General features: G+C 33.0%; 1 protein-coding gene and 1 long non-coding RNA gene across 4 annotated transcripts in view; one reads left to right on the top strand and one right to left on the bottom strand.

Annotated features, from left to right (window-relative positions):
- mamo (maternal gene required for meiosis) overlaps positions 1–20,138 on the top strand; it is a 38,423-nt gene that overhangs the window by 9,279 nt on the left and 9,006 nt on the right. For 2 of the 3 annotated variants that reach the window (XM_090106042.1, XM_090106043.1), the window contains exons 2-6: positions 13,210–13,374; positions 14,159–14,346; positions 14,739–15,336; positions 16,378–16,568; positions 18,204–18,293. In XM_090106042.1, coding sequence (XP_089962168.1) covers positions 13,230–13,374; positions 14,159–14,346; positions 14,739–15,336; positions 16,378–16,568; positions 18,204–18,293 — 1,212 coding nt within the window. In that variant the 5' untranslated portion in view covers positions 13,210–13,229. Of the gene's footprint in view, positions 1–13,209; positions 13,375–14,154; positions 14,347–14,738; positions 15,337–16,377; positions 16,569–18,203; positions 18,294–20,138 lie in introns of all 3 variants that reach the window. The other variant, XM_090106044.1, reaches the window with a different exon arrangement.
- LOC149905025 (uncharacterized) lies at positions 5,334–6,895 on the bottom strand. The gene is made up of 3 exons (XR_016457118.1): positions 6,367–6,895; positions 6,179–6,240; positions 5,334–6,104 (listed from the first exon to the last, which is right to left on the bottom strand). It is a non-coding gene; the product is annotated as an uncharacterized LOC149905025 (long non-coding RNA).

Raw genomic sequence — 20,138 nt, 5'->3', positions numbered from 1 at the left:
TAAAGATTCGTTTTTCGTTTTAAAGATTTAAGCATACATAGGGACATAGGGACAGAAAAAGCGACTTTTTTATACTATATAGTGAAATCGTGCATTGGTACCTACCTATGATTAACAGTATAATCTCTGGTAGGTACATGATAATGATGTATTTCTTGGTTATTTTTGAAGAAAGAAAAATAATTTTTCTTTCTTCATTTTTCATTCTTATTAATTGTGTATGTCTAAACTAATTGCTTGGCTTACATAGTAAGAAAACGTATCTAAAAAGTTAATATTCCGTTGTTTACCGGTGTTATTATTTAACATATAAATATTATAATAAAAAAACAGGAAAATGCATATCAAATATCATCTATAGTCTATGCATTAATATATATAGGATTAACATAATTTTTAAGGTTCTTGTCAAATCGTTAGCATTGAGAGTTTGAATCTAGGCAAGCGAGCTTTCAAAAGCTTATACGATCTCGGTCTTTATTTTGTTTGCCTTTTTAATTATTAATAACCTAAAAATATTCATATTCTGATATTTTTGTGTTTCTAGTTTCGGAAATAATAAAGGCTGATATTGATGGCAATTTTGACTAACGTGTAACCATTTGCTAAATACTTCGAACCTAATACAGTATTATATTATTCGTGGTAATACACATACATTTTCTAGTCATTTTGTGACGTAGCATTTAGCAAGTATTTGAAAAACAAAAGCGTAGTGACGCTTATACTAAGGATCTATTAGATTTAAAGATCTGGGACGTCAACCTCATCTTTGTAATTTAACTTTTTGCTGCTTCGCGTTTAGGAAATCCCCATGAGGCTGTTATTGGTCTGCAAGAGGCAATGCCCGACATTAAATGGAATATTTGATTTATATTTGATTAGACTATTGTGGTGGATATGTCAGGACTTGTGTTTTTCCGTTTTGAAATACATTTTAATCACTCAATTTCATCACATAGGCATTGCATTTTCTGAGTCGTTTTTGTTGAGATATTATGATCAAAAAACAGGTAGTAGTATCTATATTATAATTTATAATGGGGTTTTAGACAAATCTAAGAAATTAAAGATTGTAATAATCGTTACATTCTTGAATTATAAATGGTGTTATTTATTTAGATAATTAGTCCTGTACCAACGTATTATTTGAAATAATAATAGTTATTGACGTCAATTTATTGACGTGATCCGGATAATGTAAGATAATCAATTTTATAAGCCCATTTAAGTATTTAAGTAACGTGCATAAATCGAGCATTTCAAGTTGTCACGCCCAACTTTATGATATGATTTCTGAACAATAATAGTGAATTTATTGAGACGATGCCGATGTCAGCGAGTGATAGGCTGTTTCGTGCAAAAATTGAGCGTAGGCGCTACGTATGCGTCGCCCGCGCACTGCATTACCACATTATTCATAATATTCCTATATTTAACTACCATACACAATGTAATGAGTAACTATGTAGTTATAACTTATACCGATAGTATTACCGATTTTTCTAGTGCGTTACATCGTAAATAGGCAGTATATGTATAAAAAGACCGTTCTTAAATAATGTTAAAAAAACACGAACAAAAAAGTTTTTGGAGTAAGTTTGAATTTAACGACTAGTTATCCTGTTCGGCTTGAAGGTAAAAAACGAAAATTTTCAATCGATAAAAACCAATAGTACAACTACCAAAAGTCAACAAAAAAAGTAGTGATTTATTTTTTGAAAAGAGCTTTTTTTCCCTCCGAAAAAATTCTTGACTAGTCCGTTGTTACTTGGCCTGATATTTTAGTCAATTATTGATCATGTATGGTATATATTTGTTATTAGTAAGTCGTTTAAAAAATTTATATTTTTCATCGCACTTTTTGACGGGAAAGTTATCATAAGCATACAATAACATATTATTTGATAACTACGTCTCATCTTATCTGATCGGTGAAGGTCGTTCCCACACCAGCTCTTAGACCAGGAATAGGTTCCAATACATTAGTTTCGAAAAATTATACTCTTAATAATTTCGGACCGCCATTTGTCAACGAACAATGAAAATGTAAATTTAAAGATATAAATTCAAAAGCAAATATACAAACATAAATATGATGCGTATCGAGTTGACTCTGAAACTGTCAATATGAAGATCGTATCTCACCAGCAGTTGAATATGAAATATAAACAAGCAAAATCTTCCCATCTATATTACCTATACTAGCTTTCGGTCCGCGGCTTCGCCCGCTTTGTCTAAAACCTAATAAATTATATATGTACTAAAACCTTCCTCTTGAATCACTCTATCTAATAAAAAAGCGCATCAAAATCCGTTGATTGTTTTAAAGATTTAAGCTTACATAGGGACATAGGGACAGAGAGAGCGACTTAATTTTATACTATGTAGTGATTTTAATAAATCCTCCTCATTAAACCAAAATGTGTTGAAAATAGATATAGCTCTACCACTTAATCATATCTACTCGTGGTGCACGAACAATTTTATAATACAAATATACAATGTATTTTTATAGTCTTTCATGACACAGCTAGTTGAACATTTTTCCAAGAGAATACAACTATATATCTACACATTATATTACATTGTGTAATAATTACATACGCGACTTGTAACGTGCGTTTAACTATCGTACCTAGGTACTAGTGTCTACGTTGTATAATGCTTAGTACAAGGACACAATTAAATTTTAAAACTATTTAAATTCAGTAAATAGGCATGCACTCATTATCAATTGTAATTTGAAATATAATGTATTCCTGTCCAGGTTTTATTTAATATGTTTATAAGTAATCTAATTGTATGTAAATTAAACAAAATCAAATGACCAAATTTACCCGGGCAATTGTCGGAAAATAAAAATAAATTCCGACTTTGTGGACCACCATTTTTGTACGGCATCTGTGTCATACTATTTCAATACTGTTTTTAATCCATTATTCCGCAACGCCGTACAAAAATCATGGAGACAAGGGGAATAAATCTCTACCTGTACTTTCGAATTCTCATCTGCACTCAGTTGGACAGCTTACAAGTTACAAGTGACGTCATAGTGCTGAATCTTATTATTTTATGCTCTTAAGGTCACATGGTGGTTCAAATGACCCATAAATTTTGCAACATGGGTAGTCTAAATATAGGTATATTAAAGTTTTCTTCTTTTTAAGTATAATTTAAGAAAGCTGACTGACTGAGACTATTTGTAATTTTAAACTTTCTATTCTAGATTAACAAAATTGTGAATTGTGAATAAGGGAGAAAAAAAATTCAAAATTTCAATAAATGTTAGGTACATATAAAAAAAATGTAGGTTGTATCTCTTTCTAAATACATTTGGAGAGTAAAAGAACTAACAATAAGGGATTTAACGAGTATTAACCATCTTCATTCTTCAAGTTAAATACCTACTTATGTATTATTTACATACTTATTAATATTATGATTTATTGAGGAAGACTACAGGCTATATAATATCATCTCACTAAGACCAATAGAAGCTGAGCAACGAGATGTGAGTTCCTTATTCATTGTAATAAGTTACAAGCTAATTTATATTTTTTCCGAAAATATTATTATAAGCACGTGTTTTTTAGTTTATACATCAATAATATGAATTTTTCAGCGAAGTCAAAATTAACTTCACTGAAAAATAAAAAAATCTGTTTGTGTCTATGCATTACGCTGTGTAAAATTTTAGCGTCATGAAAAATTTATGAAAAGTTTAATGTAATGTATTTACAATTAACTCGTTTACAAACTAAATGTTGTGTCAAATTCGGAATTCAATTATTTTAATTGTTGCCATTATTGTTAATTTCAGTTGACTTTTCCTTAAATACAGTGTGTTGTCTTCAATCAATAGGTATTTTTTATAATATCTAAATGCTTAGGTTGCTTCTTTATATGCAGCATCGATCGAACACATTAGTAACATATAACTGAAATGTCTAAAAAATACAACATAAAATAAACAACGGTGAACTTTTTGGGCGCAACCGGATGTCCAGCCGACGCGTTACGTAGATACTCCAATCGATGGGCAACTGTTCAAAGATATAGAGTAATATATATCTTATATATGTATATGCGAATGGTGTGTGTTATTTCTCGCAACCTTGATCCCCACGCAGCGCGCACGGCATTACGCGTGTAAAGTTAGGCGATGTCCATACTTTGTGCATAATGTCTCCTGAAAAAGGGACTGGAAAAGAGAAGTTCATGTCCGTTTGAATAAGTATTATTTGTGGTGTTATGTAAGGAAGTTATCAGTCAAGATCTCAATTATCTGCGTCAATTTGTTAGCTAGCAAGCACAAGAGGGAATTAGTAACGGTACTGGTAAGAAGAAGGTGGCAAAAATCGGTGGTCAATATTAAAGTATAAAAGTGTTATATATACAGAATCAAAAACAATCAAATTTTTAGTTATAAAAATATTAACAAAATTCGTAATTTTATTCTATTGCATAATATACGTACCACAATAAACGTATCTGTTATCACTGTCTCAAGGTTTATGAATTAATAATAAAAATACATATAAAGCCACTCACAGTCTGATGCATCCTATGATTTTAATATAAAAGACGAATATTAACTGCGACTACGGCCTTGTAACGAAGCAAAAAATAAATGTCATGTGGATGTACCCTTACAGAACTATTAGTATAGTGCGATACGGCTACATGCAAACTGCAATCATCTACGAAGATTTAAGACGATACACAAAAAAAAATCTACTGCTTGGCGGGCGGAGTCTAATAGCTCGCTATCGCGATCGCGGGTGTGCGCGAAGTCATTCTTGCAAACTCGCCGCGCTGCCGCTAGCCGACTCGGGACAAACATGTATGGAGTCGTCATACAGTTATAATATTCTTATACATATATTTAATTGTTGATTTATTGGTTTTATTTTCTTGCTTATAAACAAATAATCTTCTTTTTAACAACTACTTAGACATTATTAATAATTATTATTATTTCGTAATGTTTACTTTATTACAAAATAATACAGGTTATAAATAATCTTTAAAATAACAAAAAATATTGTTACTCTGAAAAAATGAAATGGTACTCAATAACGCGGACTACTGAATGGATTTAGATATAATTTGATGCTGACGTAGACATTACGTCATGCCCAGAAATGAAAGGTAATATTTCTGAAAGAAGTTATAAACCCTAATTCTTCTCAGTCAAAGTCAAGAGTGGAAGATGTCACTAATACAGTAAAACTGATGCCGGATGCGAAACTTCATATAGCTAATTGCCTGGATTTACACATAGGATACTTTTTATCCGATCTGAACACTTCTTTCAAATTATGGGATAAGACAGGATTCACGATATAATCTAATTCCACGCGGGCAAAGCCGCGGTCGGAATGATATTTTTTTAAATAAAAAAATTGTTTAAAAAAAACACAAAATATATTGACGCATGTATTTATTTTTTGCACTCTATTATAATTGTAATTATTCATTACAAATAATCAAAATAAAATAGCCAGAACAAAGTTAGGCCCTGGTAGGGTAGGTAGGCAGGTACAGCAATGTGAGACGAACACTGGCTTATTTATACCAATAATAATGTATTATAAACATTAAATCAAGTTTACTTTCTAACAACAAAAATACATAATATTAGCTAATGTGAAAGCGAATCAACCAATCATCCCACAAAAATGAAATGTGCACACAAATATTCATCCAAATCGGTTCATGTCATTAGGAGGAGTGACTGCAGCGCCATCTTCCGGGCCCAATTGTGTTTCCAGATCACCCAGGAACTCAATTTAATATACTTACACAAAATTTTTCGAAATGAAAACTCACATTACTATGTAAATATGAATATAAACCTGTTTTATTACTAAGCAATTTCCCGCACAGGTGTAGTAAGTATAAATGAAATAAATATCAACATCAAATTCTTTATACAACATACTTATCTACCACCTTCTAAGAAATGTAATTCTTGAAATTATTTCGTATTTTTTTTAAATATAATACTACTCCAATGAGCTCCTGTTCCATATTATGTCCGCCATACTTCCACTAAGTTCACCATGATTTTTTATTTCTTTGCACTTTGTTGCTTTTTGCTAAAAATGGAATCATGCGATAAAACCAGTAGAGCTTTGATAACATACATTTTTGACTGAATAAAGGTACTTACGAAGGAGTGGATTCACATTGTGAACAATCAGTGGGTTTATTTTCCTTCTGGATTCCGGATTTCTGAACAGATTATTTATGCTATAAATGAAAAAATCTTACACATTCGTTATGTACTTAAAACAGGGGTACATATCAAACATCGTCTATAATACAATTATCATCAAATTTAAAATAAAACAAACTTACTTCATTAATTTGTTCCAATTGTAAGCATTCTTTTTCCTCCAACCTTTATGTTTCTTCTTCTTATTTTCTTTATTGTCCCCATTTGTCTCATTTTGTCTTATCGTGTTGTCACCCTTTTTTACGATTGCGCGAGCGACACAAGTTCCCCGTGTGACGGCCGTAGCGGGAATGACTCGTGCAGCGATCGGGGTAGGAAGGTACAGGGCGGCTCTCGCTATATTGGCTGGTCGCGCGCTAATTTCAAGTATTTCTTGTTTATTTCAAAACCATCGCATATTTCAAAATTCTAACACGGTAGACGTATAGGTTGTATATTTTATAGTTAATATCCAAAAAGTCGTAACTTTACGTTTGTTATTTTGAAGATGCCAGAGATTAAAAAAAAATAACAATGATAACTTTGTATTTTTTTTCTATCGAGAAAATATCATGGAATCATGTTTCTAAAACGGTAGACGTATTGTGTTACTATTGAACTTTCTTGTCAAGAATTTTCATCACGACAACTTTAATAATATAAAAATTACGAAGGTTTGAAAAGGGCCGTAAATGTTAGAAAAATTAATTCATCACCTTAAGACGATACACAAAAAAAAATCCACTGCTTGGCGGGCGGAGTCTAATAGCTCGCTATCGCGAACGCGGGTGTGCGCGAAGTCATTCTTGCAAACTCGCCGCGCTGCCGCTGGCCGACTCGGGACAAACATGTATGGAGTCGTCATACAGTTATAATATTGTCATACATTTATTTAATTGTTGATTTATTGGTTTTATTTTCTTGCTTATAAACAAATAATCTTCTTTTTAACAACTACTTAGACATTATTAATAATTATTATCATTTCGTAATGTTTACTTTATTACAAAATAATACAGGTTATAAATAATCTTTAAAATAACAAAAAATATTGTTACTCTGAAGAAATGAAATGGTACTCAATAACGCGGACTACTGAATTGATTTAGATAGAATTTTATGCTGACGTAGATATTACATCATGCCCAGAAATGAAAGGTACTATTTCTGAAAGAAGTTATAAACCCTAATTCTTCTCAGTCAAAGTCAAGAGTGGAAGATATCACTAATACAGTAAAACTGATGCGAAACTTTGGATGTTAATTTGTATATTTTTTTGTTAGTTGTTACTTAATCACGTCAAGACTACATTACCAATTTTGATAAAATATAGCTAATTGCCTGGATTTACACATAGGATACTTTTTATCCGAACTGAACACTTCTGTGGGATAAAACAGGATTCACGATATAACCTAATTCCAAGCGGGCAAAGCCGCGGTCGGAATGATATTTTTTTTAAATAGAAAAATTGTTTTAAAAAAAACACAAAATATATTGACGCATGTATTTATTTTTTGCACTCTATTATAATTGTAATTATTCATTACAAATAATCAAAATAAAATAGCCAGAACAAAGTTAGGCCCTGGTAGGGTAGGTAGGCAGGTACAGCAACGTGAGACGAACACTGGCTTATTTATACCAATAATAATGTATTATAAACATTAAATTAAGTTTACAACAAAAATACATAATATTAGCTAATGTGAAAACGAATCAACCAATCATCCCACAACAATGAAATGTGCACACAAATATTCATCCAAATCGGTTCATGTGATTAGGAGGAGTGACTGCAGCGCCATCTTCCGGGCCCAATTGTGTTTCCAGATCACCCAGGAACTCAATTTAATATACTTACACAAAAATTTTCGAAATGAAAACTCACATTACTATGTAAATATGAATATAAACCTGTTTTAGTACTAAGAAATTTCCCGCACAGGTGTAGTAAGTATAAATGAAATAAATATCAACATCAAATTCTTTATACAACATACTTATCTACCACCTACTAAGAAATGTAATTCTTGAAATTTTATCGTATTTTTTTTTAAATATAATACTACTCCAATGAGCTCCTGTTCCATATCACGTCCGCCATACTTCCACTAAGTTCACCATGATTTTTTATTTCTTTGCACTTTGTTGCTTTTTGCTAAAAATGGAATCATGCGATAAAACCAGTAGAACGTTGATAACATACATTTTTGACTGAATAAAGGTACTTACGAAGGAGTGGGTTCACATTGTGAACAATCAGTGGGTTTATTTTCCTTCTGGATTCCGGATTTCTGAAAAGATTATCTATGCTATAAATGAAAAAAATCTTACACATTCGTTATGTACTTAAAACAGGGGTACATATCAAACATCGTCTATAATACAATTATCATCAAATTTAAAATAAAACCAACTTCTTCTATAATTTGTTCCAATTGTAAGCATTCTTTTTTCTCCAACCTTTATGTTTCTTCTTCTTATTTTCTTTATTGTCCCCATTTGTCTCATTTTGTCTTATCGTGTTGTCACCCTTTTTTACGATTGCGCGAGCGACACAAGTTCCCCGTGTGACGGCCGTAGCGGGAATGACTCGTGCAGCGATCGGGGTAGGAAGGTACAGGGCGGCTCTCGCTATATTGGCTGGTCGCGCGCTAATTTCAAGTATTTCTTGTTTATTTCAAAACCATCGCATATTTCAAAATTCTAAATCGGTAGACGTATAGGTTGTATATTTTATAGTTAATATCCAAAAAGTCGTAACTTTACGTTTGTTATTTTGAAGATGCCAGAGATTATAAAAAAATAACAATGAGAACTTTGTATTTTTTTTCTATCGAGAAAATATCATGGAATCATGTTTCTAAAACGGTAGACGTATTGTGTTACTATTGAACTTTCTTGTCAAGAATTTTCATCACGACAACTTTAATAATATAAAAATTACGAAGGTTTGAAAAGGGCCGTAAATGTTAGAAAAATTAATTCATCACCTTAAGGCAACGCTACAATAACCTTGCGGAAGGCAAATGTGTCGAACAGGTAGGACTAGACATATCATTGCGCTATATTGAAATTAATTTGCTAATGTTACTCCTGAAAAATTTATATTTTTCTAGTATTCTGTGAGTATAATAATATAGGTACTGTCATATTCTTATATTGAAAAAGTTTAATTATTATGAGACGGATTACTGCATAATAAGTACGTACAAACAAAATATTTTTATCGGATAAACATAATATCGTGTAATCTCGAGATTCAGTAGGCGTATACAATGCGAGAGAATAAATTTAACAGCGTGATCCTTACAATTTGACAAATCTGAGTTCTTTAGTTCGATGTATAGATGTCTGTATGTCCACACCCTAACATACGTAATGCACGTTAGCTTCACTATTGTGCGACGAAGGTCATATAGACACATCAACCAGTTTAGTAACCATGTTCCTTGGTAATCGCTATTGTCCTCTGCCCAGCGGCTATCTATATTTCCTAGTCTTGTTTAACCGATGACGTCACAACACAATTAACGTCTGCTGCATTTTGCGATTATCAAATTTTGATAACGTAGGTATTACGAATTCCGGTTATGTATTAACAGTTTATCGTGACACACGTGTGATTGAAATCATGCAGATTTTTTTTAAGGAACTGAACATTTTGTAGTCGTAACTATCGTTATTTAGAAGCTTTGTTATGGACATTCGTGGGACTAAAAATGTAGTGGATAAAATTTACTTCATCACAGATGTCTCACTTACCTCGGGTATTTAAATGCAAAATGTATGAATAAGAGCACACGATGATCACATATTATTAAAGTCATAATCGGCCTAGTATGAGTCAAATTTGCAAACAGGAAACACTTTCTTTAAATTAAAACATAATTTAATAAACATTATGGGTATAAATAAGCTGATAAGCCTTGTATGGGATTTCCTTAACAATTAGATACAAAATTGATCAGTCATCACTCAGAAAATTTCCATTTGAATATGCCCTTAATTAATTAATATAATGAGCAACCTATTAAAAATTCATAATAACAAATGGCAAGTCCCTGATTCGACACGTGCTCGAAATGGCACACGATTCACGAAGAAATATTTTAATTACATTTAAATTATTTTGTACTCTTAACAAGACACGAATTACCATCATTTTTTGTGTTCATGTTTGCCAATATTACATTTATTAGGCGTTGATAAATAATAATACACACCAAAAATCATGTTCCGCGCTATGTCTGGTATCCAACTAAATTACGTTTATTTTGTTTATTCAAAACGCAATGACCTTATTACCAAACTAATTTTATGCATGCTAACATGCATATTTTGGTCATATACACGGTTATATAAGGCAGCCGAGTTTCGTACATAAAAATAAAAATAGATCGTTCCGTGTTCGCGGCCTTTCTGAAACAAGAATGATAGATGAGGAGTGGGGGGAAGCAGACGCCCGATGACATCACACCGGGTTGCAGTGCGGTGCGACAGCCAACTCTTGCGCAATCGAGCGCCCTTGATCTTGACTGCGTCGCGGCCGCACGCGTGTTCACACACATTTAAATAGTAGGTATTCCTACTCGTGACTATATTTATCTTCTCGCATGGAGGCGCGAAACGGTAATGGCATAAAATAATGATTTCGCTTGTGTTCTATGAGTGCAAGCTGTAAGCCTGTAAACTAATTCTGCGTACTGTTTTATAGATATACAGTGTACACTGTAGGTAGGTAGTCACTGATAAGATAGTAGTAATAGATTAATTAGTAATTACATACAACTTATAACAATGAATTATTGTTATTAAATAATAGGCTGCAACGTGAATTCTGTAAAAACGCACGTGTAATCTCGTTATTTTTATTTGCTATAGTCGATGATATTAGTTGAGATAATTATTATGAAGCAAATGAAAAATGAATATTTCATACGGCGTTACCCTTGCACTTGATTATTATCAATCCAAGTCGTTACTCGAGCAGGAAATAGGCCTGCGCTGATAAGAATTGAATACAGTATTCGCTGCAATTTATGGCGATAGGATTTTAATTACATCAACATTTTGATACCTATGCGTTCGGGAGCGTAAGGACTTAGCACAGTATTACAATATTATTTCCTATACTGTGGACTTAGCGTGTTTATTTCATAATCTCTTATAAACGTTCCCATTTAATTTTTAAAGAAAACCTCACTTTAAAATAATTTGCACATTGAGCCGGTATTATTATTAAAGTGTCTGACTAGTAAAGTTAGAAAAAAATGCATAGATTAAGTTAAAAAAATATCTAAAGCTCAATTGAAAACGAATATTAATTGTTATAATTATTCTTTTATCACATAAAATTGTCTAGAATCTATTTTTTGCAACATTAATAATTTAGGTAAATAGGTACATAGTTAGTTAAGGTTGGGCAACTTTGTTTTCGACTAGAATTAATATTTTACTTGGAAAATATTGTGCATGTTAAATAATAAATTATTCTAACAAGTGCTTCTTTATTTATATTAAGCATAATAATCAAGCGGAAATTTAATTTTATACTTACGTAACCTTTATAATAAAAACTTAGGTACCTACTTACTTTCCTAGTTATATTAGTATATAGGTAGGTAATGAAATTTGTATCAACTGCGAAATTTTAATATGTCCTAAACAATAGTTTTTTAATAAGGACTAAGGTTTTCTGTCTTAGAATTTAACACATAACACCGACAACACACGTCATGTTTAAGACTATTTAAGAGAAACAAGAAAATCAATGAAACAGTTTCCTACTCTGTGTACAACTTTTATCACTCTACTTGTTTATGCCTTGCAGCAGTTACCAAAAACAATAATAAATAGGTATCCATTGATTTGTTGTATTTGCCCTGTAGCTAATATGACTGTGTGAACAGATATCGTCTATTACACAGTCCCTGGTACCTTTGCTTAATCTTATAAGGAATGATACTTTTACGTCCTGACTAAGTATGAAACTCTTCCAATTCCTTAGTCCAAGCTATATTCACTTCATAGATTTCTGTTCCTTCCGTCATCGTCAGAAGTCATCGCGGAATTAAGAGAAACGTCTGAATTAGTTTCAGAATAAGCTTAGATAGAGATAAAATACATAAACCCAAATATATCTCAAGATGCATAGATATTATATACAAGTAAATATTGCATCTATAGGTGGGTAGGTACTAAAATGTATTTACGGTTCAGGAAGATAAACGTCAATCGAGTTACCTAATGGTAAGTGCGTGGTACTCAGCGTGGTATAAAGAATTTGTAATGCGATACTCAAAGGAGATTTAGAGGATTGGAATTCTTATCGATTGTATGATAAATTATATCTGTCCGACTGATCAACTCATCGTAGGTATTTAACACGCGATGACAGTCTACAAATATGGCTGATGTTCAAATTCATAAGTGTTGAAAGATGTTTGAAATTCCTTATACCTATGTATTGCACGCCTCATAAGCGAAGCGTTGAGGTGGGTACTACTGTCACTTCGCGCAAAACATCTGATTTTTCAAACTTAAAATGTCTTTATTTATCATACATTGCACTTGTAAGATAATACATACACACACATATTAAGAAAAAACACTATTTTTAACATTCATGATATTTTTGATGTCATTTTTGTTATTTAAACTAGTTAAAAAACAGTTTAAAAAAGTTCTGTCTTGGACGTCTGTGTGTCTGTACTATGTGCGGAGGATTTTCTTGTTAACACGATAGCGACCGAAATACTTTACTAATCGAGTCTTTTTTTTTCTCTTACGCTTGAGTATGCTCAGGAATAGAACCCTTTCATTTTTCAGGGTCTGATTCGATGTGGTCTAATTGTTATTAAATAAACAAAAATAATAATTAATAAATAATTATTAAAAAAAAATTATGAGGCGTGCACTTTTGGATTTTCCAAATTATTTTTCCTTATCCATAATTTTTACATGCCATTTCACATTTCCAGCGGCGGGAGCTAGCTCAGACATGGGAAGTGAGCACTATTGCCTGAGGTGGAACAATCATCAGAGCAACCTGCTGGGAGTTTTCAGCCAGTTGCTGCAAGACGAGAGTTTGGTCGACGTCACACTCGCGTGCTCCGAGGGCGCCTCTATACGGGCTCATAAGGTAGGTCTTTGTTTCCACAGATAATTAATAATACTATGCTATAGGTAGTTTGCAGGACGCAGATAAATTAACCTATACTATATAGTCCTACTTATGTAAAGCTGAGTTGCATTTGCTGGTATTAGCTAGCTAGTTGCATCTATTGGCTCGTATTGTAATTTGTTTTTGTAAAAGAAGACAATCGACGCTATACAATAATAATATAACATTACGAACTAAGTATCAATGCAAGCAAAAATGCTAAAAATATATTCCTTTCGAAAGCAGTGGAAGTTGCGTGGGTCAGTGAGTTTGATAAGGAAATTTTTAATGTCATAAGTTAGAGAGACACCAGACGGTGCTTCAGACGATGTGTAAATCTTTGTGATTGTTTTATGTATTTTGATACCTACTGGTCATAATTTACTATTCATTATCACGTACGGGAGCATTTCAATGTTAGACATCCAAATCTGCTTCCTCATTTCAATTTATTGTTAAATATTAAATTCAAATACCTATCGTTTATATCATAGATTAAGTTGTCACTTTAGTGAATACCTATGTGAATTAAGTTGGTTAACGCTTACCTATGCGTTACGCTGTCTATTCTTTGCATTTAAATGAGCTATAATAATATGGAGACTTGTGTTCTCTGTTCAAATAGCCTTCAGCTAATCGTCATCTTTATTTACTTTACGTATTTTTCAATGTTCATTTACTACACATAATTGTTGGACTCCTGTCTCCTAATATGAAGCTACACATTTTAAACACTCACCAATTCATATACCTAAAATTCCAGGTAGTACTTTCCGCGTGTTCGTCGTACTTCCGATCGCTGTTCGTGGACCACCCTTCGCGCCACCCCATAGTGATCCTGAAGGACGTAGGCTTGGAGGAGCTCCGAACACTAGTCGACTTCATGTATAAGGGCGAGGTCAACGTCCAGTACTGCCAACTCCCCGCTCTCCTTAAAACTGCTGAGAGCCTTCAGGTTAATGTTATTTATTTTGTTTGATGTTATTTTCTATTCAATAATGTATACTTTTACACAGTGAACGTTGCGTTTAATGAAATGTATAACTTATATTACAGTTACATCATGCACTTAATATTACGTTACTAGAAAATCCTTTCCTATGAAATTAGGTGGCAATTAAAAAAATTTCAAAAACATGATGAAATGTAATACATATCTACAAGTCCATCGTTAGATCCTGTTTCTTAATTTGTGTTTATCGCATAGGTGGTATAGTATACTCAAAAAAAAATTCATGATGAATTTACACATGAAGATGAAACAATTGTAGCTATAATATAAGACTTTATACTATTTATTTATATGAGCATTCTGTTTAATATATTTTATTGTATTTTATTTTATAGGTAAAAGGATTAGCTGAGATGACTACATTAAGTGCAGCAGGCGTTGACACAAGGAATGTTTCTGAACCGATGGAGGAGTGTCAAGCCCAAAACTCAAGTGAATCCGCAGAACCCATAGAAAGATTACACGAGAGAGAATCTCGTGATAAAGATGATAGGCATGACGTAAAGGAAACCAGAGAGAGGGAGAACAAAGATATTAGAGAAACCATCAGAGACACGCGCGATTCAAGGGACATACGGGAATCAAGAGATAGGGACCGTGATTTAAGAGAACCTCGCGACTTAATACGAGAAAGAGAACCCCGCGAACTGAGAGATGTGCGGGACCATAGAGAATTACGGGACACCAGAGAGCCCAGGGACCTGAGGGATCTCAGAGATCTACGCGACACCCGCGATGCTCCTGAAACATCGCCGCCGAGGATATCACCTTTGCTTTCTGTACGAAGGTTTCGGCAAGAATCGTCGTTAGAGACTTCTACACCCACGCATCCTCCCATACCAAAAGATGAACCACCTGATGAACCTATGCGGCCTCTGTCGCCTGAAGACGACACAGTGTCCATTAGATCTAATGGTGCTAATGATAATATTGGTGAGATTATTACTCTTTGCAAAATAATCTATTATTATTAAATTATTGAAAAACAAAATTAACTCAATATCGATAAAAACAATTTTGAGTGTGTCCCCATTTATTTCGTATTTTATAGGTGCAAGAGTTCGTTATAATAATAATTATGATAAGTTGATATTAATTATTATATGCAACTTTAAATAATTATAAAATTGTTATTACAATACCAAAACTTTACGTCAATGCGTCATAGTTAAAAAAATACAACTTTTGTTCCTAGTAGGATTGATGTAGGTGCCTTACATAAATAAAAATAAAAGTTCCCTTTATCTAAATATAGCTATTTCGAGATTTCTAAAGATAACGGCCGATGATCATGCACATTTTTTTTTTTATAATATGACAAGAGTTTGGTCTACTTACTTACTTGCATATTTTTATAATTTTAGAGAAGATTTTTTTCACTATATAGATTTGAACAAATATTATTAGTCTAATTTATATTATAAATAAGCCTATTATTATGATCTTTTTTCTCAATGAAGTAAATTAACAAGTGAATAAAGATATTATGATCAAACATATCGGTATACATTTATTTACTTTATTACTTACTTGACTTCTCTCTATCTTCCTAAAATTTATTTGACTATTACCTTATTTAAAAAAAAAAACTTCCCTATTCAGTACATGCTGTGTGTACACGATAAATAATATAAAAAGTTTATACTATAAAAAGTCTATACGCTGTGCAAATCATATTATGCAAAAATTTTTTTATCTATATTGTTTACGAAAATGTCAACATGACTGATGACAGCTAGCTTTTGCGAACAGAGATTTTCAATTTTTCATTTCTTATATTTTGTAGAAATACATATTCCAAAATGATCGACACAATTAAAAATAGCATTACAAACAGTTCTAGTGTTTATGCAATAATGTGGCGTAAAGTAAAAAACAAAGTTATATTACTCACCAAAGTTAAGGTATAGCAAGTACGTTTTAGCTAGTTTTGTATGCCCGATGATTGTATTACTAACGTATGTATTCTTACAGGCATCAACATGACGATAAACAGCCACAGCGGCCTTGGCCCGCGATATTCTCCAGTGGAGCAAAGACTGAGTGTGCTGAACGCACTACCACACCCGGGCCTGCCGATACACTCGCATCCTTCTCTGCCGAGCCCTAGAAACGAACCGATTGCAGGACCATCTGGATTACCCCCTGTTCAACAAGTACCTTTGGTAAGAAACCTATCTTTAAATATTTACTTACATGGAAAGTTGTTAAAATCTTAACAAGTTGACATTTATATTTTTAATTCATTTTGTTTCTATTCAAATTTATAAACTTACAGCCGTACAAATAAACGAGTTATAACATTTTATGAAAAGAATAAACTAAGAATAAGGAAAAATCATACAAATAAACATGTAATAAATGAAACCTAGTATAACTTCGTAATAAGTATTCATACTAATGCTATTTCATCCTTATTCCGGCTACCACGCTAGTATAAGTCTGACATAACTGAGTTATAACGTATTTTTTAGTACATTGTGCTGTGTTTTACAAGTTTTAGAACCTATTTTCAATCTAAATTTGAGATAATAGCAATGAGAGTAATACGAGAAGTAGAAAAAGTTCAGCAAATTAATAATTTCATTACGTAACTACAGTAGAACTCCAATTATCCGAATTAATTGGGACCAGGACCCATTCGGATAATCAAATATTCGGATAATCGGATTTAATAAAAATATTGCCATTGGGGAGAATAAAAGCTACGTTTTGATATTGCACTATTTTTTTATTGAATTAAATGAAAGAAACATGAAATTTTCACATGTTTTAAATATTTTTGAAATCATTTTTCTTATTTCCTCTAGTGAAAACGCATCTTTATCATCATCATCCTCTCCATATTCTTGTTAGGGGAAGAATAATAGCGCACTTAGACTTTTTTTGGACAATTTTTTGTGATTCGGATAATCGGCGATTCGGATAGTCGGAGTTCGGATAATTGGAGTTCTACTGTATTCAAATGGAAAATTTAGTATGAAATGTCAAAATATACGAAATTATGAAAAACCCTTTAGATATTTTTAATGATTTATTTATTTACGACATGCGTCAAACCATACATACATAAAACACTTATTTCTTAACTTATCACAATAATATAAACTTTCGTTGAAAATATAAATCTTCTAAGCTTGGAGTTGTATGTTTTGAGTACCAGTTATTTGGCAACTCTCTATCTCAAGGTGGGTTTATCTTCTGTTCTCCGGATGTTGGATAGCGTTCTCTTTCATTTTCTTGCATATTTAATGATATATTTAAATTATTTCAAATAAATATTTAAAAAATAAATAAACAGAACATCGTATGATGAAACTTCACAACAAATTCGACGAAGTCAAACGAGCGTCAAAATGACAGCACCAAGGCTTAACCGTAGACAATTTCAATGTTTTTCATAATTTTGTGAATGAATTGCTACGTTGCCACTCCGCGCCTATTGCATAGCGTGAGCATAGTTACATCGACGTTATTCCAAATTTATTTGTAAGAAATTATGACATCCTTATTCTTTATTTATTCTTATCATATCTATTCATTGCATAAGGTTTGAATAAGCAAGTTTTTATTTGTACGGCTGCTAATATTTAACTTTAAATTCAAATGCTATAGGAATTTAGCTCCTTATCAGTGAACACAAACATCCGAAATCTAATACATGCTATCAAAAACATTTATTCACTTCACAGTTGATGCAACATTCGAATTTGTGGGTTTTTGTTTATGTCAAAGCATAAAACTGTAGCTAAACAGCTAGGAAATTGGTAATATATGTTTATCTAACTATTATTTTTCAGTCATTAAAGAAAGAAACAGATTGGGACAGAAGCAATGAGGATAAAGGTGGCGGAGAATCATCTTCTGAATATCGACTGCAACATGAATCGGTATGTACTGTGAATGTTTTCAAATCTTAGATACAAAGCCTATATTTCTTTAAATTCAGCTTAGTTATTTATTTAATATATGTGTTGTATATACGTATGGCCATGTATCTAATGATATTGATTGTTGTAGTAGAATATGTATATAGATTTATCAGTAAGCTATTGGCTTTTTCTGTCCTTACTAATTTGTGATTTTCATACCTACCCACACTGTATATAAAGTCAAGAAAGCCAAGGCAATTTCAAGCATAGCTTTGATGGAGTATTTAGAATGTTTTTGCATGTATACAAAGCCCAAAATTCATTTGTGTATTTGTAATGAGTTGCAATATTATTTTTTCTGTGACACAATTTATTCCGATTCCATTATATTCATTGAAAAATTATCAAATTGACATTTCTAAAGCTAGTTTGCAGTTACTGTGTTAATAAGTAATAATTGTTTATGAAAAAGTGGTTAAAGCTCCTTGTTGTATTTTCGTTATGATTTTGTCTATGGTTGATTGCGCTATTAAACCGCTGCTGAGACTAGACAGTAGTAACCATAGATATTACCGAATTTAGTAAGAAATGTCGCAAACAACATTGAATAGTTTTGTAGATGTTGTTTTGATATTTAATTGCATGCTTGTTACTGTGCTGCGCTATTTAACATCGAGTACTATGCCTTGCTGTCAAGAAGTTGACCTTCATTTTGTTGGCCATCATTTTTTTTATATCCATTCATTTTGTTTGATATATATATTTTGGGCAATTTTTTTATTTAAATTTGGCCATATAATTGCATATCGTTTCTTGCGAATCCGATGCATACCGTACGCGAGCGCGTTGCTATACAACAAGGCATTACGCGTAGCCGGCTCCCGGGTTCACTCCTGCACATTTTTGGGCAAAAATGAGCGTCAACTTCTTATTTAGATAGTGAAATAAAATAAAGAGACTGCATCTCGATTTAGAATGTAGTGGTAGAGATATTGCACATATTTTGGTCCATGCAGATCGAAACAAGAGAAAAGAAGTTGATGTTCTTTTTGTGGTTGCAGGAGTATGAAGGGCCCGGTAGGGGGAGAATTGACGAGGGAGAGAGGGCTTATCCGTGCATACATTGCGGCGCGGCGTTCCCCCACCAGAGCAAACTGACCAGGCACATTCTGACCACGCACACGCTCGATACGTTGAAATACCGGGACGCTATCATGGGCCGGCCGCTCGGCTTGCCCATCATAGGGCAGTTTAGTGAACCGACTTACTTGAGCATGCCTACGGAAGAATCACCCATTGACCTGGATATTGGCCCTGTGGAACCCGGAAACGTCGTATTGTGCAAGTTCTGTGGAAAGAGTTTTCCGGACGTATCGTCGCTCATAGCGCACCTCCCCGTGCACACTGGCGACCGACCGTTCAAATGTGAATTTTGTGGCAAGGCGTTTAAATTAAGGCATCATATGAAGGACCACTGTCGAGTTCACACAGGTTGGTGGAAGTTCTCTTGTGTGCGTTTATGTGATTTGTAGACGTATGGATGTCTTTATTTTTGATGTTTATTTTAGGCGAGCGGCCGTTCCGGTGCGTTCTGTGCGGCAAAACGTTTTCGCGGTCTACGATACTGAAGGCGCACGAGAAGACCCACTACCCGAAGTATGCTCGGAAGTTCTTATCGCCGAGCCCGGTAGACACGGAGGAGGAGAGTCCACATCAATGAGTATTAGATTATCATAGTGTGCAAATATTTTAGTCAATGTATATCGGTGAGGAGACTAGTGAAAGTTGGAAACAAAATGGAGGACAATATATTGTTATTAAATAAGAATGTGATTTAAACGCCGCAACTGTGATCTGAATGAT

Source organism: Colias eurytheme, chromosome 10 (assembly GCF_061535395.1).
Source record: "Colias eurytheme isolate Ceu_HAF_F1 chromosome 10, ilColEury1 Martin Lab GWU primary, whole genome shotgun sequence".
NCBI classification, from domain to species: Eukaryota; Metazoa; Arthropoda; class Insecta; order Lepidoptera; family Pieridae; genus Colias; species Colias eurytheme.
Note: the sequence above shows the minus strand (reverse complement) of the source record. Positions and strands in the feature narration are given on the sequence as shown.